Genomic DNA, 19,460 nt, shown 5'->3' with positions numbered 1-19,460 from the left:
TAGAGGTCTCCCTGGGGGTAGAGGTCTCCCTGGGGGAAGAGGTCTCCCTGGGGGTAGAGGGGGTAGAGGTCTCCCTGGGGGAAGAGGTCTCCCTCGGGGTAGAGGCCCCCTCAGAAGTCCCCTTGGTCTTAGAATGAATGAGTGTTAGTGGAGGTTCTGCATTTCAACATTTCAGGTGGGCGGGCGGGGGTCAGGTCTGCGTGCAATGGCCATCTGAGCCGCCAGCAAGTCTGGTTCTGTCCAGTGCTCACTGGTGGTCAGACCCTCGGAGCAGGGTGCTGTGGTCAGAAGGTTGGTCTCTGCGCTCAGAATGCTCTGGTGGATGCCTAGTTCACAGCACACCAACCCCTGTGACCGGCCACACATGAGCCAGTGGCTGGGAACATGCTGGGGCACTGGGCACACTGTCAGCCTCAAAGTCCCTGATGCAGGAGGAAGCCAGGCCCTTGGACCTTGGTCTCATCTGCCTGATCAGCATCACTGGGGAGCTTCCAGGCGCTCTGGGAGTGCTGTGGTTAAAGCAAGCTCTAGGCTGGGCCAACCAAAGGTCAGTGGTTCAAACTCACTAGCCACTCCTTGGGAGCAAGATAAGGCCTCTGCTCTCATGAAGACCCCAGCCTCCTTGGGAGCCTTGGGGGCAGTTCTGCTCTGTCCTGTGGGTCACCACGGGCTCATACCGCTCTGTTCACAGACCAGCACCTAGCCCGCTATGTCAGGGGCTTCATTTAGAGAATGGTTCCTCAGAACCCAGTTTTTCAAAGAAAATGGGAAACTGAGACTGCGAGAGGGCCCAAACAGACTCTCTGCCACCCAGACCTCTGCCATCAGAATACTGCCACCCACAGCACTGCCACCAGAACACAGCCCGAGACCTCTGCCACCAGAACACAGCCACCCAGACCTCTGCCATCAGAACACTGATGCCCACAGCACTGCCACCAGAACACAGTCACCCAGACCTCTGCCACCAGAACACAGCCACCCAGACCTCTGCCACCAGAACACTGATGCCCACAGCACTGCCACCAGAACACAGCCCGAGACCTCTGCCACCAGAACACAGCCACCCAGACCACCCAGAATAAAGCTGCCCCTGGGGGTTTCGAGGTTATTAGTCTTTATGGGCAGAAAGCTTCACTTTTGTCCTCTGAACAGCTGGAGGCCTTCCTGTTAGCAACCCATTGACTAACCCCTCACACCACCAGGGCTCCTGGTGGACCTCACCCACCCACCCACTCACTACCATCGAGTTCCCTACAGGACAGGACAGAACTGCCCCTGTGGGCTTCCAAGACTGTACCTCTTCATGGGGGTAGAAAGCCCGTCTTTCTCCTGCAGAGTGGTGGGTGGTTTCGAACCACTTTCAGATTGCAGCCCAGGGCATGACCTCTTCACCACCAGGGCTCCTCCTGGTGGGCCCAGTGGGCCCCCGCCGGTCCTGTGGTCACTCCCTAGTTCTGAATGCACAGTCGAAAGAGGATGTTACAGAGCTGGCAGACTCACGCACCGGGAGGTGGGCTGAGAGAGAGGCGTGGAGAGGCCGGCTCCGGAGCGGCCTCCTGCAGGCAGAGAGGGCTGAATGCCCAGCCCCGGCGGGGTGGAGTGGGGCCGGGCAGGCAGGCTGTCAGGTAGACTCAGGACTCAGGAGGGCTGATCTCTTGGACTGTGCTGCGGAAGGAGGCAGTAGGTTGTTTGCAAGAAGAATGGCGCCATGCTGACTAGTGGTGCATGGTCACCTCCAGGAAGGCCCTCCTGTCAGCAACCCAGCCCCGGGCAGCCCCTTGCACAGACTGTCCACAGCCTGGCCGCAGGAAACTTCCACCACGTTCCCGTGTTCCCAGCGACTGAAAGCTGAAAGCCAGGTGGAGAATTGCCAGGGTGGAGGTCGGCCCCGGCTAGAGCTTGGTGTTTCCTTTTCCAGCTCGGCCTTACGCTCTGGGGGGAGAAGGGGGCTGCCGGCAGGGCAGACGGGGCTCCACCGCACATCCCCCAAGGGACGATGCAGCGTCCAGGCCCAGTGTCCAGGAGATGGTGCCCAGTCTGAAGAGGTTGGCGTTTGATTTATTGAAGGACACTATCTTGCCATTTGTGATATCCGGAAGCAGGAGAGAGAGAAAATGAAGGGCCCCGCTGGGCCGGTGGGGAGGGGAGGGCTCACTACTGGCTGAGGGGGAGGAGGCCTCCCCCAGTCTGATGCAGAAAGAGCTCGGACGGCCCATCGGGGAGCCCCAAGAACCTGTTCCGCGGCAGTCTAAAGGGTTTCACAGAAATGGAGAGACGTTGGGGTGCAGGAGGGGGGCACATGGGACAGAACAGACTCGACACCATGTCCCACACACTGGACACCCCCTTTCCAGTCCCCTCTGCCTAGGGCTCTCTAAGTGAGGATCTGAAGCCCCCTGTCCCAGCACAGTGGCATCTCAGGTGGACCATGGGCCCGGGGGTGTTAGGATGAGGGGCATCGTTGCTGTGTTGCATGGGGGCCTCAGAGCAAATGAGAATGCCAGGGCCCGGTGCCAACCCTAGCTCAGCCCGCATGTCGGGAAGAACTATGCTTTGGGGTGAGTTTCTGCAAGCAGGCAGCCAGGCCTATCATCTGAGAGACCTGGAGCTCACTGGTCTGTGTCCCCCAGGGACTCAGGACAGGGGGTGGGGGTGGCCTGTGTGTCCCAGACTCAGAATCGGGGGTGCAGACCGCAGGGGGAGGGGGATGCCTGTGTGTCCCAGACTCAGGACGGGGAGGGGCTGCCTGTGTGTCCCCCATGCACTCAGGACAGTGGGGTCTGTTGTCTGGTGCTTAGAGTCCATCTGCACTCGAGACAGTCTCCTTGTGTGATGGGGAGATGGGTCTCTGTGGAGTTTTCTGGGCTGTGTCTTTACTGAAGGGATCGCCAGGCCTTTCTTCTGAGATACCTCTGTGTAGACGCCATCTTTTTGGTCACCCAGTTTGTTGGGCTGCTGCTGGGGGCGGGGCAGGCAGGCTCTAGGCCTCTCTGGCTGACTTCCAGGAGGGGCCTGCCTTTGGTCCCTGCCCCACCCCGGCCTCAGCCCCGCTAAGATGCAGCTCAGCAGGCTAGGCACTGATACAGCCCATCAGCTGCTCTGAGCGAGAGAGGCCTGGGGGCTGGCAACCAGGAGCCCACGGGGCCTCTGAAACACAGAGAAACATACAAGTTCATACATGTACCTAAACCACTGCTCTCAAGTCGACCCGACTCACAGTGACCCTGTGGGACAGGAGAACTGCCTGTGGGTTTCTGAGACTGTAACTCTGTCACCCAGCACAGTAAATTGAAAAACAAAAACAAAACATGAGCGGCAAAACTGCAAAACACTGACATTAGCAGCAGAGGGTCTGACTGAGAGTCAGCAGGTGGGGGTGTTGGGAGAAGCCAGTCTGGGGTCATGGACCACAGTGTTCCCTTGTGCTAGGGGCAGCTCTGATGTGAATAAGCTCCCACCTCCACCTGGGACCTGAGAACCCCTGGGCCACAGTGTCTCTGTAATCCCAGCAGGAATTTCCCAAGCAAATAGATTGACTGCCGGGTGACTGCCACCATCGCCTCGTGAGCGAGCATTTAGTTTGGAATGCTGAGCGACTGTAAAAGTCATCACCAGCTCTGATAGCCTTGGCAGTGGCCGGTGCTCAGTCCCTCCAAGTTACGCCGAGATCCTTTCTGCTAAGAAGCTGCGAGAAGGAGCTGCCCCAGCGAAATGCTTGCATTAGAGCCAAAGACGGCGTTGGCATTCCGTTCCTGGTGAGGCTGTGGCCAGACTAATGACAGGACAGATTGGATCTTGGTACAAATAAAAGGGTGATCACTGTTTAATGTGCCTGTTATTCTTGGACAATTGATGGGCATTTGATGCTGACTTCCCAGTCAGTGGAGCAGAAATGCTGCTTTTAAATTATGATAGAGACCAATTTGGAGCTGTTGTTTTTATTAGGAGAGATTTTGATTCTTGAAAGAGAGGTGTGGGGTGTTGGGGGGAGTTCAGCTGGTATCTGGGCTGCCTGGCTGGCTGGGAGCCACGTGGCGCCTCTGCTAGTGACAGTGGAAGGGTTCCAGCCTCAGAAACCCTGTCTGCGCTGCTCTGCTCAGAAGGTGGGCTGAGCTCAGAAGGCCTTGGAAGAAGCTAAGCCTGACGTACAAGTGAGTCAGTCGCTTATCAAAGTGTAGATGTTCCTGATTTGTCACAGTACAGGCCACGTCTGTGTCTCACTAGAGACAAGCTTCCTGTTGTTCTTTCTCTTACCCACAAATGAGTGAGTGAATGAATGAATGAATGAATGTGATGACTCTGTAGGTGAGTGAGTGCTGAGTGAGTATGTGGATGGAGGAGTGAGTAGATGAGTGGGTGAGTGAGTAGCTGAATCAATGAGATTATGAGTGAGTGAGTGAGTGAGTGAGTGAGTGAGTGAGTGAGTGAGTTGGTGACTATGTGGATGGATGGGTGAGTGGATGAATGAATGAGTGACTGAGTGGGTGAGTAAGGATGGATGAGTGAGTGAATGAACATGTGGATGGATGAGTAAGGAAGCATGCGGATAAATGAATAAGAGTGAGTGCATGGATGGATGAGTAAGTGCATGGATGTGTGGATGAGTGAGGGCATGGATGTGTGGATGAGTGAGGGCATGGATGGGTGAGTGGATGGATAAGTGAATAATGTGTGAATGAGAGAGTACATGAGTAAGTGAATGGATGTGTGGCTGAGTGAGGGCATGGATGGGTGAGTGGATGAATAAGTGCATGGATGTGTGGGTGAGAGAGGGCATGGATGTGTGGGTGAGTGAGGGCATGGATGGTGAGTGGATGGATAAGTGAATGGATGTGTGGATGAGAGAGTACATGAGTAAGTGAATGAGTGAGGGCCATGGGCGATGACACTGCCACTCCCACTCTGTCCCTCCCCCTCCCCTGCTCACTGCCCTCTGAGAGGCCTTGGTACAGGGTGGGGACATGCTGACTGGTGTCCTGAGGAGTCCAGGGGACCTGGTGATGCTGCAGGGCAGTGGCTGACCACCACGATAACACCATTGTCCCAGTCACGTCACAGGGATTGAGTGTCCCCAGAGCACTTAGGAGTTGTGTCGACACTATGAAGGGGGTCCTGGTGGCCCAGTGGTTCAGGCCAGCGCGGAGCCCACTGGCTGCCTGAGGGAAGACGGGCCTGCGGGGCAGGTCTGCTCCGTCCTGTCGGTCACTGAGTGGGAACCGACCCCATAGTGGGTGGCTTTGGTCTGGTTGTCTGCTATGTGGGACGGGAAAGCAGAGGTGTGTGATGACCAACATGGACGCAGGCACCATGCGGGCATGCAGTGTGAGCCCTCGCAGGCTTGCTGGGTATGAGGTGTGCCTGTGGCATCATTGGAGAAGTGGCCACAGGCACCCCAGGCCAGCCACAGCCAGCTGGAAAGCTGCTCAGGCTGTGCACCCCAAAGCTCCTGGATGTGGTCCTTAGGGAGTCGGAGGGGGTGAGACTCCATGGAGCTGGCAGGGCATAGCCTCTGCAGCTGCCCCTTGCAGGCCCGGCTGTAGACACAGGCTCAGGACAAGGCAGTGCAGGGTGACCAGTGTCTGGGGGGTCACAGGAGCCAAGCAGCCTGTTGATGCGTCCTCCTGGCACATGATGAGGCGCCGCATTTGCACTCTGGCCCCTGTGTGTGGCACCCAGGCTCCGCGGAGGGAGGCAAAGAGACTCCCGAGGTGGCCCTCTGTGTCCCAGTGGATGGACAGATGTCCCCCCAAGTCGGCATAGGAACCCACTGGGGGTGAGAGAGTCAGGCATGAAGCACTGCCTGCTATCTCTCCCCCAGAGGACCCTGCCCTGGCTGTCTGTCCTGAGTCCCCAGCCCTGTCTCTGTCCCCCAGGACTCCCGCCATGATCGGCTGCTCCTTCGTGGTGGACCGGGAGTATTTTGAGGACATTGGCCTGCTGGACCCCGGCATGGAGGTGTACGGCGGAGAGAACATTGAGCTGGGCATGCGGGTGAGTCGCCGTCAGGCAGTGAGGGCTGTGCGTGGCTGGGTGGCGCGGAGCTCCGAGGAGGATGAATCTGAGCTGGCTTCTGGGTGTCTGGGAGCTCTCAGCAAGTCCCAGAACTGAGCGCCCTGTGGGCCGTTTCCACAGCAGGGCAGCCACACGGGGACAATTCCTGTCTGCCTGTTGTTGGCTTCAGGGCCGGACCACGGTCCACAGGAAGGTCTGGGGCACCGTAGGTTCAGTACCAGGCAGCCATGGTCAAGCAAACATCGAGGTGAAGTACTGGCCCACGGTGTCAGTCACAACATGCGAGGCAGTGTGATGTGGAGGAGGGGAGGTGTCATCTGGGGGGGGCAGCATGATGCAGAGGGGATAATGTTGGCTGTGCAGCCTGGGGGAGGGTGTGAAGCAGAGGTGGAGGTGCCCGCTGTGGCTGGGGTGGGGTGGGGGCTGGGCAGCGTGATGCAGAGGTGTGAGGTAACAGAAGGGGACACAGAGGCACACAGCGGGCTCTCAGTGCCGAAGGACTGACTGGCCTTGGGCCTTCAATGGGTGAGAAGCTCCCTAAATTGAGATCCTCCTGCAGCCCTGCTCTCAGACGGGGCCTGACACACGTAGGTCATGTTTGGGATGAAGCTTTGGGTGGCTTTGACTTGCAGGCACCATGCTCACCCTCGCCATCCCTGGGGTCCTGGGCCTCACCCCTAAACCCTGAGCCCTGCCTATAGGACAGGCTGGGACTTGCCAAGGCCCAGAGCTGCCCACCCAGCTCAGCTGAGGAGGCTGACTGTGTGCTGCCCTCCAGGCTGTGAGGCATCCGTGGGCAAGACTCACAGTAGGCCTGACGCTGGCTTGGGACCCAGTACACCCACAGGAGTAGGGGACAGGCCCAAACAGGAACTGGGGTCAGAGCGTGAGCAAGGTTCATGGGGGCGCAGCCCACATGACAGCACCCCAGACAGGCAGGCCGAGTGCTGCCCTCATTCTGGCCGGGCCAGAGATGTGGTGTGGCCAGTCCTGGGGATCTGGGGCCCGCCCTGGGGTCTGTGGCCAGCTCTGAAGTGCATGATTAGCTCTGGGGTCTGTGAGCACCTCTGGAATATATGACCTGACCTGCGGTCCACGGCCAGCTCCCTGGATCTGTGGCCCGCCTGAGGTACGTTGCAGTCGGTTTCAGGAGTCTGTGATTAGCCCCAGGGCCTGCAACCACGTGCCTCCAGACCCCGCCGGTGTGCTCGCCGACCCCAACCCCGCCCCAGGAGCAGCGGGCAGGGGATACTAGGAACGTCTAGTATACAGTTCAGGCCCTCCACCCCCCCCATCAGCCTGAGCCTGCTCATCGATGCCCATGCCCCACCCACCGAGGCTTTGCCCTCCAGGGTCCAGAAGGCAATGGACTCTGGTATGCAGCCAGGGCCTAGTGGGTGTGCAACACGGTCCCCTCCCCCAGGGGTCCCCTCCAGAGCTCCTGCCACCTCTGAGCCTCTGGGAGTCGGAATCGGCTTGACGGCTGCAGCAGTGGAGTCTGGTGTTGGTGGGGAGCGCATTTCTGCCCTGATACCCAGGGCTGGTGCTGGCCACCTGGGCTCCAGCCCCACTAGTTGCTGGTTGCATTTTAGGGCTTTTTTGTTTGTTTTGAAGACTTTCCTCAAGCACTTGAAAGTTTATAGAAAAGACAGCTGCACCCCAGGCACTGGGCCACGGTCCCCTGCTCCTCTTGTGTCACGTTTGTTGCCGTTGATAAACCAAGATCAGTCTAGGCTACCTCCTTGTCATCCAGCTTTATCACCGGTCTTTGCAACACCACTGAGTGTGTGTGTGTGTGTGTGTGTGTGTGTGTGTGTGTGTGTGGTTGGTCACGGAGTTCAGTAAACATCTGTTGATGGATGAGTTAGTGAAATGTAATTGGAGAGAAATCCAGAGGGTTTGGGAGGCTTGGGAGGGTTTTAGTTCATTTTCTTTTCTTTTTTAACCTGTGGAGCATCTGTTCACAGAAAAGATGATTTAAAGCAAGGCTTTTTAAAAATTTATATACAGTTTATTAAAGTTGCACATCTCAAAATCTATTTCCTCTAGAGCCTCTGACATCTCCTTATTACGGTTATAAATTGAATAAAAGAAGACGTCGTCTTCCCTTTCTCTTTGATGAATGTGTGATTAACTCAGGTGGAGCAGTTTAAACGCCATTAAACAACTGGTTGCATTTGCACCTTTAGTTAATTAAATTCCCCTGAACCTGTTTAAATGTTACTTACACATGTACCATATTTTCTTTTCTTTTTAAGCACTTTGAATGCCTGATGATCGTGGCTGAAATCCCCACAAGTGCTTTAAAAAGTCTAGCACAACTAATAACGTTAATGCATAACGAAGCGCAAACTGTGAAGCATTTTTTGCAAATGTATGAAATTCTCTAACACTGTCCATTTTAAAATCGTAAATGTAGAGTATCAGTCTTTAAATGGGACCAGGAGGCTAGCTGGGCAGATGTTTTAATATGCTGAGGTCCTCTAAACTTTTTGATCACTAAAAACACAAACATTTCGCATCATCTCCAAAGGGAACATTTTGGTGACGAAAGGGATGCATATCACCCACCCCGGGTTCAGCTTTTCAGGTGTTGTGGAAGCTGTTGTCCCAGTTGTAGAGCGCGCTGCTGCCTCCTGGTAGTGGTGGTGGCTGTGAAGTGCCGTTGGGCCAGTTCCGACTCATGGTGACCCTGTGTATTGACAACAGAGCCAAACCCTGCCCGGGGACTGATCTGCCCCAAAAGGAAGTCTCACAAGTCTTGCCTCGAAGGAGCATGCTGTCTGTACTTCTTCCAAGACAGGTTTGTTTGTTCCTTTGACTGTCCACGGTACGTTCAGTGTTCTTTGCCGGCACCATCACTCAAACGCGTCCATTCTTTTTCGGTCTTCCTTACTCAGTGAGCAGCTTCCACATGCATAGGAGGGGACTGCAAAAACCCAGGCTTGGGTCAGGCCCTGGCCCTCAAAGTCATGACCTTGCTTTCCAACACTCCGAAGAGCTCCCGTGCAGCAGACTGACCCAGTGGCACGCGCTGTTTGATCCCTGGACTGCTGCTTCCGTGAGCATTGCTTGTGGATCCCATCCAGAGGAAGTCCTCGGCAGCGTCCCTCCTTTCCCCGTTTATCCCGTGTTGCCTCTTGGTCCAGCTGTGAGGCTTTGATCTTCTTCACGTGGAGTTGTCATCCATGCGGGAGGCTGCGCTCCTTGATCTTCATCTTCAATGCTTCAAATCCTCCTACTTTCAACACTCAGAAAGTGTGCCATCTGCATACCGTGGGTTAATAAGCCTTCTTCTCATCCTAACGCCACTGTCTTCTTCACGTAAGCTGGATTCTCTGATGATTTGCTCAGTCTACAGATGGGATAAGTGTGGGGGGAGGATACAGTCCTGACACACACCTTTCCTGATTTTAAACCACAACTGCCTCTTGATCCACGATCGAATGCCTTGGCACAGCCAATAAAACACACGTAAACATTTTCTGCCTTTCTCTGCTTTCCGCCAAGATCCATCTACATCAGCAAAGATATCTCTTACTCCATGTCCTCTTCTAAATCTGGCCTGGACCTTTGACAGCTTCCTGTCAATGTGCTGCTTGCAGGTGCCGTTGGATGATCTTCAGCAAAATTTTGCTTGCATGTGGTAGCAATGATATTGCTTTATAATTTGAACATTCTGTTGAGTTTGAAATGGGCATTCTTTCTTTGAAATGGGCACAAAGATGGATCTCTTCCAGTCAGTTGGCCAAGTAGCTGTCTTCCAAATTTCCTGGCATGGAAGAGTGAGTGCTTCCGGTGCTTCATCAGCATGTTGAAACATTTCCATCGGTGTGCCACCAATTCCTGACGTCTTCTTTTGGGCTAATGCTTCAGTATGGTTTGACTCCTTTCTTCAGCACCGTTAGTTCCTGATCATATGCCGTCTCCTGAAATAGTGAATGCCAACTAGTTCTGTTTGGTGCAATGACTCTGCATTCTTTCCATCTTCTTTTGATACTTCCTGCATCGTTCATTGTTTTGTCCACAGAATCTTTCAACACTGCACCTTGAGGCTTGAGTTTTCTCTCGAGTTCTTTCCGTTTCAGATGTGCCGAGTGTGTTCATCTTTCTGGTTTTCTAACTCTAGGTCTTTGCACATTTCATTACAATATTTTACTTGATCTTCTTGAGCTGCCTTTTAACACTTTTGAAATGGGCACAAAGATGGATGAAATGGGCACAAAGAAATGACGCCAACACTTTGACGCCATCGTTTCTTCCATAAGCCTTAGCTACTCTTAGATTAAGATCAGGTTTCAGAGTCTCTTCTCACATCCACTCTGATCCTTTCTTTTCTGTCTTTCCCCCCCAAAAGCTCCCTCCCACTTCCTGTCTTTTTAATGACCTTTTGCTTTCTTCGTGTATGATGTTCTGATACAGGCCACCGGGTCTTCTGCCGGGAGCGTTCAATGTGTCAGAGCTGTTCTTGAGGTTCAGGTGGGAGAGCCTCCGGGTCATATTTTGGCTCTGGTGGACTGGTTTCAATTTTCTTCAACTTTACCGTGAACGTCCAAAAGAGCGGTTGGTGTCTGTTGCAGTTGAGGTCTGTGCTCTGGCCTGGTTTTAGCTGCCGATCTTGAGCTTCTCCGTTGTGTCTTCCCGCAGATGAAGTCAGTTTGAGTTCCGTGAATCCCCCCTTGGTAAGTCCACGTGCACACTCACTGTTGGTGTTGTTGGGGAAAAGGTGTTTGCTACAAACAACTCTTCGGTCTTGCAAAATTCTATCAGGGACTCTCCGGCTTTGCTTCTGTCGCCAAGTCCATATTTTTAATCTACTCTCCCTTCCCTTTGTGTCTAACTTTCACACTCCATCGCCAATAATTATCAGTGCATGTTGATTGCATGTCTGATCAATCTCAGGCTGAGGGGATTAGTAGAATTCTTCAGTGTCTTCATCACTAGCTTTTGTGGTTGGTGCTCAAATCTGAATGACAGTTGTATCGCTTGGATTTTCTTGCATGTGGACAGATATACTGCTGTCACAGACAGCACTGTACTTCAATAGAGAGCTTGAAATGTCCATTCTGTTGACGGTCATCCCCAGCAGCGTAAACCACGTGCTTTCCTGATTGGGAATGGCTCATTATCGTTATGCACTCACCTCATTATGCTGACCTCAGATTCCTGCACCGTTTCTCCTTTCCTTCAGTTGTGCCCCATCAGCAGAAGAAGCTCCCCTCCCACGGGCTCTACCCGACTCGCGGCGCCAGGGCCGACTTTACCTTCCTCAGTCACGTGTCCAGGGTCCTCCGAGCTGTGGGCCATCTCTGGCACGCTCTCCGACCACGTTCTGTGTCCATTCAGTAGGCCTTCAGTATCTGACAGGGTCCACGCTGTGCGTAAGGTTTTCAGCAGTTACTTCCCTGGGCTTTCAGCAGTTACTTCCCCGGGCATTTGAAATACCAGCAACACCGCCTCCAGCAGCACAGCAACGCACCAGCCACCACAGTAGGGGAGTGACAGGCAGGTGCGGGCCTCCTGTTGGGGACATGCATCTTTGCGGGAAGCCTCCTGCCACCAGGGCTGCCACTGGAGTCCCTGTGAGCCAGGTGGGTCCCAGAGAATCGAATCGAAACCCAGAGTTCAGCCTGCCTTCTGTGACTGCAAAGCCACTGCCACCAGGCCGATTCTGACCCTCAGTAACCCCACAGAGTGCTTCTGAGGCTGCAGATCCTTATTTGTCCAATCAAATAGCAAGATGCCCAAGCAGGGGGAGCTAGGGACCAGGAAGAGAAGGAGGGAGCTGGTGGCTGCCCAGGGAACCTTGGCTGGGAATCGGGGGATGGCTGTCCAGGGGGGCCCGGTACACACTGGAGCCCACAGGGGAGAGTGATGAAGAGGAGGGGAGCTTGTGCCATTGTGTCAGCACTGACTCACGACCACCCCAGGAGTCACATACTCGAGCGGTTTCCCCCACTGAGCCTGGACTGGGGGCTCTGGTGGCCCAGCATGTTAGGCGTTGACAGAGCTTTCTACTCGGAAAGAGCTCTGTTCTCGGAAGCCCGTGTGAGTCGGCATCGACTGCATGGCAGTAAGAGTCCGAGCTTCATCTTTACTGACACAGATCACCAGGCCTTTCTTTTGAGGTGCCAGCGATCAGGTCTGAGCCACCGACCTGCCATCTGCCACAGCCAGCGCTGTGGACGCAGCAGTCACAGCTCAAATGGCACACTGCCGCCGTGCACGGCCTCTGTGAGGGGTCGGACTGCAAGGGTGTCACCTGGAGGACTCAGGTGTGCCTGACCCAGGCCCTGGTGCTTTTGGCCCCCTCTTGTGCATGCGAGCACTGGACTCCGAGTCAGGAAGACCGGAGAAGAACCGATGAGCTTGAATGAGGTGCCGGCACAGGACACCGAAAGTCCCAAGGACTGAGAGTTGACAGCTGTCATGGAAGCAGTTCAACCAGAGTGCTCCTCAGCGGCCAGGACGGGCAGGCCTCATCTCCCGTACGCCGGACGTGCAATCAGGAAGGATCAGTCCCGGGAGGAGGACACCGTGCTGGTCAGGTCGACACCCTCAGTGAGATGGGCTGAAATTGGGTTCAAAGAGCACTGCCCGTGAGGACAGCGCAGGACCCAGTGGTGACTCCTGGGGTGGCTCGGGCTGCTGCAAGTCCAAGGGGACTGACCAAAGGCTTCCAGCTGTGCCCGCTGCAGCTACAAGTGGGGGTGACCTGCAGCAGTTGCAGTGTGGGTCTCAGGGGCCTGACGCGCAGCTGTGAGGGGTCAACGTAGACCTTCTGAAACTCTGGAACAGGGGCGCGTCCTTTGATTTTATTAACCATGTGGTCGAAGGCCTGGCATTTCTTTTTCTGTAAAAATAAATGGGGTGGGGTGGGGGCAAAATCAATGGAATTGCGGTTTGAAACTTGCAGGAAAAGACAGTGAAGGGAGAAGGGGGGGCTGCTGGCCCGCCGAGCCTCACTGGGAACCAAACAGCCAGGGCAGTGTTGCCCCTTGCATCCTTCACCTCCCTGCCCCCCAACCCACCCCCATCCTCCTCCACCCACCCCCATGCTCACCCCCCCAGCACCCACCTCCCGTTCTTGACCTGCATTCCCACGGGTGGCCTGTGTAGCTTCTCGGATCCATGCCTCCCAATTAGAGGATCAGCCTGTGGTCTCAGGGCCAGTTTACGTTTCTGTGATTGTAGAAGTGCCGACCGCTCATCCCCTAATGAGGAGAGTCCTGGAGCCAATTAAGTGAAAATGAGTCTGTCTCGTCTATTAGGTTTAATAAAGGTCGGGTCAGAGCCCGGCAGAGAGAGTCCCACTCAGGAAGCCGTCTGGAAGCCACAGAGATTGGAGGTGTTTGTGTCTCTCTTTGAAAGCCCTCAGACATGTTTCCCCTAAAGAGGGTCGCAGGAAACCTCCCTCCCAAAGGAAGACATGGTCTGCACCCCCACATGCCCCTTAGCACCCCAGTGTCCTCAGTGCCCCTCCTCCAGTGCTCTCCAGGATGCATTCATCTGAGACCTCCAGGGACAGACAAGTGACCTTTCACACCGTGGCTGCCCTACTGCCCACTCTTGTTGCCAGGTGCCATCAGGTCAGCTCCGCCTCATAGTGACCCATGTACAGCAGGCGGAAACCCTGCCCAGTCCTGTGCCATCCTCTCAGTCGTTGTTCTGTTAGAGCCCATTGCTGTAGCCCAGTGTCCATGCATCTGTCCCAAGGAGGGGCCTCCTCTCTGTCGCTGCCCTCTACTTGACCAAGCATGGTGTCCTTTCCCAGGAAGCGGTCCTTCTGATACGTGTCTCCTGGCTTTCTGGCTGCACTTCCCACGTGCCTGTCCTCTTGGTCGATGTTAAAGCGGGAGGACTGAGTGCGCCCTACCCCGGCCACGGTCCTTCCATCACCTCGCATGCGTGTGGAAGCCGGACACCGAGTCAGAACAAGAACAGATGCCTTTGAACTGTGTTTTCTTTTCTTTTTTACTGTACTTTTAAAATTATTATTTTAATCATTTTATTGGGGGCTCGTACAACTTATCACAATCCATACATCCATTGTGTCAAGCACATTTGTACATGTGTTGCCATCATCATTCTCAAAACATTTGCTTTCTACTTGAGCCCTTGGCATCAGCTCCTCATTTTCACCCCTCCCTCCCCGCTCCCCACTCCCTCATGAGCCCTTGATAATTTATAAATTATTATTATTTTGCCATGTCTTACACTGTCTGACGTCTCCCTTCACCCACTTTTCTGTTGTCTATCCCTCAGGGAGGAGGTTATAGATAGATACTTGTGATCAGTTCCCCCTTTCCACCCCACCCTCTCGGTATCACCACTCTCAGCACTGGTCCTGAAGGGATCATTTTTCTGCAGGTAAATATCCATTTTTTCCAGCACCACATGTTAAAGAGGGCATCTGCTTCCTATTGGATATTTTTTGGGCCCTTATCAAAGATCAGTTGCCTGTATGCTGATGATTTTATTTCTGGGTTTTCAGTTCTTTTCCATTGGTCTGAGTATCTATCATTGTACCAATACCATGTGGTTTTGACAACTGTGGCTGTATAATATGTGCTAAAGTCAGGTAAAGCAAGCCCTCCCACTGTGTCCTTCTTCTTGAGGAGTTCTCTGATAATTCTGGGCTTCTTCCCTCTCCATATGAAGTTGGTAATCAGTTTTTCCATTTCTTGGAAGAAAGATGAGGGTAATTGTACCGGGATTACATGAAACTTATATAGTGCCTTCGGCAGAACTGACCTCTTTACTACATTGAGTCTCCCAATCCACTAGCATGGAGTGTTCTTCCCTTCGTTGAGGTCACTCTTGGTGTCTTATAGTAGTGTTCTGTAGTTTCCTCATATAGATCTTTTTTAACTGTGTTGTCAAAGAAGCCTGACTGTGCCAGGGACTGGTGCCCATTCCGGGGGCAGGGGATCCTGGAGGATTGGCCATGGGAAGGTCTGCGAGGGCAGAGTCCCCAGGCTGAGCCTAGACCCCCTCTCTCCATGAGCGGCACCCGGGTCCTTGGCTGGAGCAGTCTCTTCCGGGGGGAGGGCCTGTGGAGCTCTGCTGCTGCTTTCTGGAGACAAGCCTGCTGGCGTGGTGGGTGCGCTCCAAAGGACTGGGCTTCTGGATCAAGCAATCCCGAGAAAGCCAGTGACTGCCATCGAGCTGATGCCCACTTGCAGTGACCCTCTATGATAGGGCGGAACTGCCCCTGCGGGTTTCCGAGACTATAACACTTTACAGGAGTAGAAAGCTTCATTTTTCTCCCTAGGAGCAGCTGGTAGTTTTGAACTGCTGACCTTGCCAACAGCAGCCCAAGATGTAAACACGACGCCACCTTGTTAACCAGCTGTGGTGAACGGTAGAAAATACCAAGATGAGGAAGGTTAAACCAACTCCTTTTTAGCTACTGTATGCAACTCATGGGAGAAGTTAATAAAGAGCTATGTATTCAGCTTTGGCTTCAGGGAATTCATGATCTAGTCACAGGTGAGTGGATGCCTGGCCCTCTGGGGCCACATGTGGAGGCTTGAGAGTTCCCAGGCAGGGCTACCACCCAGCGTAAACCTCTCACCTGCCCAGCCACACCAGCTCGGCCTGAACAGGTGAGCTCAGCTGCCAGGTTGGAAGAGGATCCTGGGGGAGGCTTGGATGTCTCTGCGGACGAGCCCCCACCCCTGCTGCACACAGGTCCTTGGAAGAGCCCTTGAGATATGGGTTTGGAGCTGCCTCTGCCCTCTGGGGGTGCCTTTCAGAAGCCCTGCCTTTCTCTGAGCCCCAGTGTCCCTGACTGCCACTGAGGAGCGGGTTGAACTCAACTTCCAGGGCTGCTGGAAGGAAAAGATCTTCATGCCGGGAGCAGAGCCCCAGAAGTAGGGAGATGGAGATAGACAGACAGACAGACAGACGGGGACCGGTTGCTCAGAGAGACCCAGGTGCAATAGGACAAACCCTTGCTGGTCCTGCACCATCCTCAGGGTCACAGTGTGTGACCCCGTCGTGGCTGTTGTGCCAGACTCCCGCCCTGAGGGTCAGCCTCGGCCTCGCTGGCCTTCTGCTTCCAGGGACATTGACAAGGAACAGATTTGCATCCCTCGAGGCTGTCCAAACTGCTGGTTTCCTGTGTGTGTTATCAGGAGGGACCAGGCCCCGGGGAAAGACATCGTGCGTGCGTGGTCACGTGAAGGGTCAGCGAGAAAAAGGAAGATCCTCGGGCTCGGACACAGCATGCCTGTGAGGACGGCCGTCTCCTGCCGTTTGACGTGGGGTCACTGCGAGTCAGGACTTCACAGCCACACGATTCGGTGGCAGTGCTTTCTTCTCTTTGTCTTCTTGGACTCTAGGAAGACAGCCTTCTGCACACCAGGTGTTCATCATTTAAGTTCTGCTACCACTCCTCCCTTCGGATTTGGAGCTTGTTAGTCAATCTTTGGATCTCGCAGGCTGGCGTGCTTTGTTCAAAGGGCCTCCTGGCAAAGCCTCACGGGAGGGCAGGACCGCGGGAAAGAGCTAGGGGCAAAGCGTCAGAGTGAGCTTCATGCTGGGAGGCGAGGCACGGTGGTGGCGCAGTGGTTAAGCGCCGGCCCGAAAGCGGGCAGCACTTCGAACTCGCCGCCATTCCCAGTCGGCTTCAGTGGAGCTGGCAGCCGTGGGAAGCCCGTGGGGAAGCTCTGCTCGGCCCACGGCGGCCCCGCGGAGCAGAATCATTGGCAGTTGGGCTTCGTCATGGGAAAGGCAAACACCTTCTGTTGTGACTGTGAAAGTTCACGGAGCAAATGGACTGCAGGCCCAGCGATGGGCCAGGCTCTCCCCAGGTCCTCCCTGCAGGCCTCCTTTCATTTCCCGCTTCCCTGTCCCTTCCTGCCCCCAGCCTTCTCGGCCCTTGGGCCCTTTTGCTTTCCTACAGTTGAGGAGGAGACCCTGAAGCACGTGCACCTCCCTGCGCCCGTTCCCCCGCCCCCCCCCCCAGGCCTGCTTCTCATTTAGCTGAAAGCTGAGACACAGGGGTGAGCTCCAGTCCAGGCCCGATGGTGACTGGGGGCCGCAGGCTCGGGGGTTCCACCAGTCTCTCGGAAAGCTTGGTCGTTTTTTGTTGGTTTGTTTCATGATTTTGAGTTTTGTTCCACGTTTCTCTCCCCCTCTGTTCAGGACCTTCTAATGTGACCCCCGTCATGGTCTTCAGCCGTGGCAGCCGGGCACCATCTAGCTCTGGACTCAGGGTCACGAGGCAGGGCTGGTGCGGCCCACCAGCCCTTCGTCCTTTGGGCTAACGGTTTCCTCGCGCCTTTGGGTTTCTTCACCCTTTTGGCTGCAGATGTGGAGATAGCAGTAGTTGCCCCCTAGACCCCACTTAGCACTCCCGGTGTGGCATGTGGAGCACTGGTGTGAGGGCTATTGTGCCAATGGACCTGGTGTCCCCAGTCGGTGGCCCGAGTCCCTTGTTCGGCGCTCATTCCCTCAGGGTGTTTGGTTCTGGCTCGGACATTTTAATTGTAAGGGGCCTTGTTAGCTCGGCAGTCAAGCACCAGGTGCTAACTGAAGGGTTGGTGTTTGGGCCCGCCAGCCCCTCCTCAGGAGGAAGACGAAGTAGTCCGTTCCCGTGGAGACTGCAGCCATGGGTTCCCACCCCACGGGCAGGGCTGCTGTTCCCTGCAGGGCCACTGGGAGCTGGAACCGACTTGAGAGCCATGTGTTCGCCTTGAAAAGCTGTTGGTGGTGGGGTGGGCTGGGGGCCAGGGCCTGGAGCACTCGGTGGCGTGCCCCCCACCTGGCAGCATCTTCTTATTGAACTGCGGAGCTCTGTCCAGCAGGCCCCAGTGGGGCGTGAGGATGCTCACCTCACTCAGCCAGGTGACGCTGCCACCTGCTGGCCTACGCACTGGAAACCGCTTGTTTGGAAGAAACGAAAAGAACAGCCCCCCACCCCCCCACCCCCCGCATTTTCTTTTCATTTGAGATGGAATGAAGGCTTGCTTCGAGGCTGTTTGTACAGCGTCTGTGTGTGTTACAGGCCCAGAGAGCCTGGGGAGAGATGTTTTCTTGCCACAAAGTTATGAATGGAGCCCAGCGGAACCCTGGGAAATGGGATTTGTCATTGCAGAGCTCAATCCAGCCAGGCTCTACCTCTGGAGAGTGACAGAGCCAGTGTGGCGTGTGACGGGAGGGAGCCTGCAACCTGGGGTTGCCGGAGAGGGGCTGTCATTTACTGAAGCTGGTCCGGTCGGGGCTGGGTGGGCATGGGCAGGTCATGAATCCTTCTTTAAAAGCAGGTTCCAGTGGTGGAGCTCCCCAGTGGCACACACACACACGCACGCACGCGCGCAGTGACTAGGAAGCCTAGCCTTTTGTTAAAGTTGGGGAAGGTAGAAGCTGGCTGGCTGGGGGCTTCTGAGGCTCAGGCCAGGTAGGAGGCTCTTTGGGCAGGCGGGAATGCTGAGGCACCTGCTGCACTCAGCCTGGACCTTGGTGCCCGCTGCCTTGACTCTGAGGAGCCGAGCGAGGAGTGCTGCCCACCCTGCTGCCCTGTTTCCTTAGGCTTCACTCATGCCCAGCCAGAGCCGCACTGCTGCATAGACTAATGATGGCGATGGATCGATGGATGGAAAGATGGGTGGAAGGAAGGAAGAATGGATGGATGGATAGATGAGTTTGTGAGTGTACCCTGGACCCGTGTCACCCTTCGGTGTCCTTGTGAAGGCCTGGGTGCTGCAGGGAATGGGTGTGCTGTATGCACCCGCTGCAGGCCTGGCCATACACCCCTGGACATCTCCAGCCCCTCCCTATCCTTTCCCCAAGAGGGCAGGTGCTGGGAGAGGCCAGCCAGGAGACAAGGTGCCTGCTGGCAGCTGTGCATGGTATCAGGAGTGAGCCTCTAACTTGCTCCTCCAGGGGAGGTGCTGGGGGTTCACTAGGGACCCGGCAGAGGGACTCCCCTTGGACCCAGGCTCAGGCTTAGGATGGAGCAGCGGCCTCCCCCTAGAACACTGCCTTGGCAGCAGCCCGCCACCAAGCCCTCGTGATGTCCCGGCCTCCACGGGAGCTGGCACGTGGCCCTGGCTTAGGACGTCTGTACAAACAGGCTGACTGAGAATTGCCCCCAGGAGGTGCCCTTGTCCAGCAGCCTTCGCTGTGTCTCTTGCAGATTGCACGCAGCAGAGCTGGAGACCGGAAGTCACGTCACGGGGGGAGCCCAGTTCCTGCTGCAGTGTCTCCAGCGGGCGGCCTGCCAGCAGCGCCTCCTCCCACCCGCACTAGCCCGCTAGGCTGAGGATGAGGGTGCCAGCACCCCCGAGCAGTGCCCTCATGCTCCCGAGACACCCGGGGTGGGAAGCCTTCAGGGCTGTCCTGCAGATGTGTCCTCAGGTGGCACTACCCCTGGAGGAGGAGGGGTGGCCGGGCAAAGAGGACAGGCCTCTAGGAGATGGACAGATGCTGAGCTCAAA

General features: G+C 55.4%; 1 protein-coding gene across 1 annotated transcript in view; it reads left to right on the top strand.

Annotated features, from left to right (window-relative positions):
• Window positions 1–19,460, top strand: part of GALNT9 (polypeptide N-acetylgalactosaminyltransferase 9) — a 77,320-nt gene that overhangs the window by 42,209 nt on the left and 15,651 nt on the right. The window contains exon 6 of the mRNA XM_004709626.2: window positions 5,877–5,994. Within this exon, the coding sequence (XP_004709683.1) occupies window positions 5,877–5,994 (118 nt within the window). The remainder of the gene's footprint in view (window positions 1–5,876; window positions 5,995–19,460) is intronic.

This window comes from Echinops telfairi, unplaced genomic scaffold (assembly GCF_000313985.2).
Source record: "Echinops telfairi isolate 266 unplaced genomic scaffold, ASM31398v2 ScPeMD7_7412;HRSCAF=8450, whole genome shotgun sequence".
Classification (NCBI taxonomy): Eukaryota; Metazoa; Chordata; class Mammalia; order Afrosoricida; family Tenrecidae; genus Echinops; species Echinops telfairi.
This window is presented reverse-complemented; position numbering and strand designations above follow the sequence as displayed.